This window comes from Alternaria novae-zelandiae (genome assembly GCF_023758075.1).
Source record: "Alternaria novae-zelandiae strain BMP 2774 chromosome Unknown scaffold_24, whole genome shotgun sequence".
Taxonomy (NCBI): domain Eukaryota; kingdom Fungi; phylum Ascomycota; class Dothideomycetes; order Pleosporales; family Pleosporaceae; genus Alternaria; species Alternaria novae-zelandiae.
The window spans coordinates 132,847-139,917 of NW_026056984.1; the positions used below are offsets into that span (position 1 = coordinate 132,847).

Sequence of the window (7,071 nt, forward strand, 5' to 3'; positions counted from 1 at the left end):
AGCAGAGCTTGTGTTTGAGATCTGCTTCGCTAGGGCCATCGACCTCAAATGGGGTCTTAATGAAACGACCTCAGGATGAAGCTTGGAATGCGTGCGTCGTGCTAAGGTCTTCTGTTTGGAAGCCTCAGCCAACCATCCAATCTTCGTGGGCCGTAGTTGCTATCACGTATCAATTGATAACCCCGAAAGGGAGCATCGAGGAGCCGAGAGGGGAACCTCATACATCATCAGGAAAGAACTGTACATGCGAAGTGTTATAAATAAAGGTCGAAACCGTGGTAGGCACGCATTTCTGCGTATCAGTGATCCGTGGGGAAAGAGACGCGGGAGCCATGAGCTAGTCCTTCTATGGCTTAGTGCGTTCGCCATATCTGCATCGCACTTGCCGCTTCATCGCGCACGTCATCCGGGATTCTCGATCTGAACCATTTTCGACAGTCGCATTGACTGCATCATTATCTATATCACCACACTCATTTTTGGATACCCTAGAGAAAGTTAGAAATATGGCGCAACGTGAAGACAGCGAACTGTACCCTGCGAAGTTTCTTGCGGAAAGCGCCCATCCGGAGAAGACACCAAATCCTCCCGATCTTCTCATTTTGAATCAACCGATAGCCCACTTCACTGCCTTTTCACGCCTTTGGAAGCACACGGGGTACCGGATATGTGCCGATGGAGGGGCGAATAGACTTTACGACATGCTGAAAGGTGACTTGATAGCGCAACGCGAACAATACGTGAGTAAGTATGTGATATATAGCGTCAACACAGGTCGCTGACAGGCGTAGCTACCCGATATGATCCATGGAGACTTGGACTCGTTACGCGATGATGTGCGTGACTACTACGAAGCACGAGGTGTTCCTGTGCTACGAGATGGTGACCAATACAGCACAGACTTTGGGAAATGCATGAAGAAAATCTCGTCGCGTCTTACTTCCTCAATGGTTCGGGATGTGATCGTCCTTGGTACCCTCGGTGGGAGGGTTGATCAGGGCCTTGGGCTCCTGAACGAGATATACAGAGAAGAAAATCGACATGCCGACCTTCGCCTATGGCTGTTCTCCGAGTGCAGCCTGAGCTTCATACTTCGGAGTAAAGAGACTCTGCTGAGAGGGCTACAGGAAGATGGTATCTTTACCGAGAACGTAGGGTTTCTTCCTATATACGGACCGGCGATCATCTCTACCGAAGGTCTGGAATGGGACGTCAAGGAGTGGCCTACGCAGATGAACGGCGGTCAGCTCAGTACGAGCAACCACGTCAAAGCCAACGATGTGAGGGTTGGAACGGACGTGCCGATATTGTTCACGATAGAAAGAGCGCCTTTGTGAGAGGTCAGGGAAGTGTCGTGCTAGATATGGACTTGACGTACTCGCGACTTATGGGAATTGACACGTAAAGGTATCCTCGTGCTACATGTTCCAGCACGCTGTTGTTGTGTAACGTCGATTGGTCTCGCCGATGCTGTCTGCATGGGAGACAGTGGATCAGGGCCATCATGAGGTAAGCGCGTGCGTCGTTGAGCCAATCGTGCTATCCACGGTTCGAGCAATCGGAAGAAGGTGCGGCCTGCGAGGCGACAACATCGCATACATCATGAAGACGGGAGACGACTCCGGCCACGGTGGTGAGCGTACCTGTCGAGTCGTGTTGTGCCAGTAACCGTTCGGCTGTGGTGAAAGCATGAGGAGAGTCCGAAGCGCGACGCAGCACAGGCGCAGGTGCAGGCAACCGCTCCTGCCCATCTTCGGAACCGCTCCTGTTGTTTGGTGAGCCCCAATTGGGAAGCTGTGATTGGCCGCGTCGTGGGCAACTCGCCTTCACCATCAATGCTACTATCAGACCAGTTCTCCCGCTCAAACAATCACCGCGCTTGCCAGGCCAACATCGCTACTCACTGTCGCTACTACGCGCCTTTTGGAAGTTTATTCACTCGCATACACAGCTCTGGTCTTCTGCGAGCCTCCCCGCTTTCTGTGTTGCTCACATACAGGTGCCATATCCACCCCGACCCTCCCACGTCCCACCGCGTCAAAGCTCTCCGACCAGCACCTTGCCTCGCGACGTCAGGCACAACACGTTCGCAGACCCTCGTCTCCAGCTCCTTCCCACGGTCACTTTTCAAACTCAAGATATATCTGAGCATTCTGTCGACAAAGCTACTACACGCAGCATCACAATTGGCGTGAGCTGCACGACATAGAGCGCGCTGTGGGGCAAAACGCCGGCGCGAAAGCCACTCGGTCGCTAATCGCCATGGCGTCCATACGAAGAGTCGCCTCGTCCACGTCGTCCGAGTACTCGGAATCACCTCAAAAGCGAGACGAGCAGCTCAGGCGATCGTCGTCGTCGAGTTCAACTGTCGAGAGGGAAGCTGCGTCTCCCCGCGACACCAGCACAGAAGGAGCATCCGAGCCAGCAGGGGCAGCCGAAGAGCCGCTGATTGGCCAGCCGAGCGGCAGTCAGAGCCCAGCTTCTGATCATGGCTTCGACTTCGGCATCCCGCCAACGGCAGAGCGCGAATCCTCGCCGTTGCCCTTTGCGCCCATCGTCCCTTCGCCGCTCGCAAACTCAAGATCAGCGAGCGATGGAAGCTCAGACGGGCACGAGCCGCAGTCAAGCGATGATACTCGGTCGACGAAGCATCGGCCGCGCACCACGGCAGGCCGTCTTCACTTGCGCATCCCGCCCCGGCCTCACTTGAGGACACCAAAAGCGAGGAGTACAACAGACTTGACAGGTCATGGAGCCCGCTCTCCGGGCACCCCGCTCACATTACAAGACTTGGGAACCGACTATACTCGCTACTTCAACCCTTTCTCAGATTCCGCGAGTAGCCATAGCCGCAGTCGGAGGACCTCCTTATCAGAACGGCAGTCTTATGCCAGACTGAACGCCCGCTCGCGCACAACCACTCCGCCGCCTGGCATACCACCAATCAACCCGTTCCTTACCCCCAATGCGTCTGTGACGGGCCTCAACGATAGCGTCATTGAGCTGTACGATGACAAGAAGAATGTGTCTTTTATCGACGACAGATTAACGGCGCCGTACGAGGAGAAAGGAATACTGTCCTGGCCACTGGTTTGCGACTTGGAGGAAGCGGACGATGAAATGCACATGCCTCGCGACGACGATGACATCAAGTTCAAACCGAGGATACGCGATCACTTTACAAGAGACAGCATCGTTTCCACTATTGGCCTAGCCTTCATGATATCAGGACTGTTATTCATTTTCATCGGCCTTCCAGTACTCTCTGCGGTAGGCGTCATCGATTATAACTCAGCCTACGGTATGCCACTGAGCATGTTTCCCAATCCATGGAGGCCTCAGATCTGGGCTATAGTCAACAACAAAAAGTATCCACTCCTGGAGAACATACGGACAGGCCTGATCGACCCCGACACACCCGACTCTGTCAAGACAAGGGCTGGAGAGTTTGGCGATGAGTACGTGCTCGTCTTCAGCGATGAATTCAACGACAATGGCCGCACGTTCTATGAAGGAGACGATCCTTACTTCTTTGCACCCAACGTCTGGTACGGCGCGACTCAGGACGTTGAATGGTATGATCCAGATGCTGTCACTACCAAAGACGGCACGCTTCAGCTGCGCCTGGAAGAATTCTTCAACCATGGTCTCAAGTTCCGATCCGGTATGCTGAACAGTTGGAACCAGCTGTGCTTCAAGGGCGGTATCTTCGAAGTTTCAGTGTCGCTACCAGGACCAGCCGGTGTACAGGGACTCTGGCCTGGCGCCTGGACAATGGGCAATCTCGGCCGGCCAGGCTATCTCAGTACAACCGACGGGCTGTGGCCTTACACCTACCAAGCTTGCGATGCTGGTATCACGCCCAATCAGTCTAGTCCTGACGGCTTGTCTCACCTACCTGGACAACGACTCAACTCATGCACCTGCCCAGGTGAAGACCACCCATCGCCTGGCAAAGGAAGGGGAGCACCAGAAATTGACGTCATCGAGGTGGGTGCCACATCAGGATACCCAGGTCCAGCAGGTCTGCCAATAGCAACACAGAGCTTCCAGGTTGCCCCCTTCGACATCTGGTACCATCCGAATTACAACTTCACGGCGTTCCCAGACCTTCGTTACAGTGGGCTCAACACCTACGCCGGCGGTGCCTTCCAAGAGGCCATCTCTGCCAGCACAATACTAAACAGGGACTGGTTCGACAACAAGCAGTATCAGCGGTACTCTTTCGAATATGTTCCCGGAGAAGGCAAGGACGCATACATCTCCTGGAAGGTTGGTGACCAGACCATGTTCATCATGGACGGCCGTTCTGTAGGACCCAACGGCAACATCCAAGCTCGACAAATCGCAGAAGAGCCCCTGTCACTCATTCTCAACCTTGGCATCAGTAACTCCTGGACCTGGATCGACTGGAAGAACCTAGTCTTTCCTGCCACCATGCGATTCGACTACGTGCGGTGGTATCAGAAGAAAGGCGAGGAGATGGTTACGTGCGATCCCCCGGGCTTCGAGACTACAGAATATATCAAGAAGCATCCGAAGGCTTACCAGAACCCTAACTTTACAGTACATATCCCTGCCTTGCTTATCATACAAGCAAACAACTAACGCAAAGCAGTTATGGGATCAAACCGGTTATGACTGGCCGAAGCACAAGCTCAACAGCGATTGTTGACCCGAGACGCCCTCTCACGACAGCGAGCACGATCACGATCACGATCACGATCACGATTGACGAGTCACCACGAGCGCGAACGTCCCTAAAAGATCGCTTCGAGCCTCTTCCTCTACGTACATTTGCAGCTATACGACAGACTACGATCGTTTACGGAACATGGCACTCGAGCTGTACATTTACATTTCAGGAAACAAACATGTCGCTATTGTACAGATACACACATGAAGGGAAGCGTTTCGGTGAAGGCACACACAAACACACATAGGAAGGAAAGCATTTCGGGCAAGGGCATGAGAGCGGAGGATGGGTCTTGGCCATGTTTAAGCTACATGTGTCGTCTCCTTGCATATGGGGAAGGTTATATCGATTTTCGAGCGGCATCATGGCATTTTTGCATTTGTTGGTGTATATGTATAAGTAGCATAGCGTAGCCATAACTTTGGACAAGAACTCGCATAGTTTTAGCTTATGTGAGATTGTTCATGTGATGCGTTGAAGATGCAGTAAAATCTGATGTGTACTTCGAGAAGTATATGTACAACTACAAAACACTCCACCTCACCACTACCCTCCTACTCCTCTCCCTCCATGCAACTAGCATCCTCACAATCCTTCACATCACAAACCTTATGAAAGTCCTTATGCGCCTTCGCCCCCTTCCCAATAAGTTTCTTGAACGACTCAAACTCGCAACTCGCACCCGGCCCATCCTGGCAATCCGGAATGGGTCTCGGCGCCGAATTCGCAATGAACCTAACATACGTGCCCGGCTCATCGCCATGCACACCACCCCTCTCACAAACCATCTTCTCCATACCGACATGCCCCAGGAAAGGAATGAGATCGCTCATCTTCCACGCGCGCGTCCAGTTAATGTGGTCAGTAGGGAACTGCTCCGCGGCGTCGGAAGACGAGTTGAAAAGACCGAGTGCGGTAGCGATAAAAGGCGGGACTTCTCTGTGCGTGAAACCAAGGAAGAAACGCTGTTTATCCGGCCAGCCGTCACCGGGCGTATCATGCTTCTCGATATGCGCAAAGAGTTCCGATTGGGCCTGCAACCACGGGAAACCGAGATAAGGACTCAGCGGGTTCAGCGGACCGACCATGTACGCGTACTTTAGGTCCCACGCGTATTCATACGCCATCCACTCCGAGTCTGTGAAGAGCGCGCAGATGGGGCTGCGCTCGCCCTTGATGGCGGATTCGTAGCCGCACAGCATCTGGAAGCCAACAACATCACTAGGAGTCAGTTTGAAGGGTGTGTAAGGGGAGAGGCGGTGGGCGACGGACGCGCCGTAGAGGTCGATGACTTTCTTTTGTTGGCTTGAACCGGGTTTCTTGCTGAAGTTCTTGCAGGATTTGTGCGGGATGAGGGACTCCATGCTGCCGTTTGTGTTTTCGGTTATGCGGACTATTTCGATGTCGGAGGCTTGGGGGAAGGCCTTGACGAAGTTGGCGGCGGTGTCGTAGGTCCTGCTCTTTTTGTCCGCGAGGATGCGCGTTGTGTCGGGGACGAGGTGGTGGTAGCGTTGCAGGAGGTGCTTGCCTACTGCTTCCGCGTCGACGGCGCCGGAGGGAGTCAGTTCCTCCAATCTATCTTCCAGGATTGGGGATTGCCACTTCTCCATGAAGGATAGTGGGCCCGCCCATCCATTGCGGTGTGTCTCGAGCTTCCACAGGAAAGGCTTGATGTATTCTTCGTATTCGTCGTCGTTGGAGTAGATGGCGCCGTGGCGGATGATGTACGATGCGGCCGTGACATTGCAGCCGACGGGAGGTTTGTGCTCGAGACCAAAGCCTGGATGGAGTTAGTATGTGCTATTCCCGTGATGACATGGAGAGGATGGTACGGACCGACTGCGTCAAAGTATGGCGAGATACCAGGGAGATGCAGCAGAGGATCAAACTTGTAGTTCTGCGAGTGGTCCAGAGGCTGGAGTGGTGACTGAGCTTGACCTGAGCTTTGGAGGAATGTCGGCAAGGTCAGAGCCGAGGCTGAGCCTGCCAGCGCGAGCGCGAGAGACAGCATATTAGACATTAGTCTTGCTATAAAAGCCGTTCTAAGGTATTGTCGCGTCGGGAATATGATTCAGGTCGAATGACCTGGGATGGGGATTTAATTGGGGCATGCGCGCGGTTTTGACTTTCTGTTTTCTCGTGACGTACATGTTTCTGCAAGGTACGCGCTTCACTAGCGCGAGCGCGCCGCCCTGGTAGCGCGTGCCTAGGCCTTGGACCTCGTCACTTGTTCACTGTTATCTCTCTATCTGGCTGCATGCACGCGGCAATTCGGCACACGGGGGAGTCAATGCATACAAGCGGAGATGGATGTGCAGATGAAATGCCAGGCCGAAAACCTGAAGAGAGCAAGCACAGATTGAAGGTAACGACAG

General features: G+C 53.6%; 3 protein-coding genes across 3 annotated transcripts; 2 read left to right on the top strand and 1 right to left on the bottom strand.

Moving 5' to 3' along the window:
- Positions 1–800: 800 nt before the first annotated feature.
- Positions 801–1,337, top strand: J4E88_009404 (uncharacterized protein; the record flags this gene model as incomplete). The annotated part of the gene is made up of 1 exon (XM_049403006.1): positions 801–1,337. One exon carries the CDS (start codon positions 801–803, stop codon positions 1,335–1,337), a length of 537 nt encoding a protein of 178 aa, XP_049251134.1.
- A 925-nt stretch (positions 1,338–2,262) lies between these two features.
- Positions 2,263–4,608, top strand: J4E88_009405 (uncharacterized protein; the record flags this gene model as incomplete). The annotated part of the gene is made up of 1 exon (XM_049403007.1): positions 2,263–4,608. One exon carries the CDS (start codon positions 2,263–2,265, stop codon positions 4,606–4,608), a length of 2,346 nt encoding a protein of 781 aa, XP_049251135.1.
- A 642-nt stretch (positions 4,609–5,250) lies between these two features.
- Positions 5,251–6,707, bottom strand: J4E88_009406 (uncharacterized protein; the record flags this gene model as incomplete). Its single annotated transcript, XM_049403008.1, has 2 exons — positions 5,251–6,476; positions 6,533–6,707. 2 exons carry the CDS (start codon positions 6,705–6,707, stop codon positions 5,251–5,253), a joined length of 1,401 nt encoding a protein of 466 aa, XP_049251136.1.
- Positions 6,708–7,071: the final 364 nt, after the last annotated feature.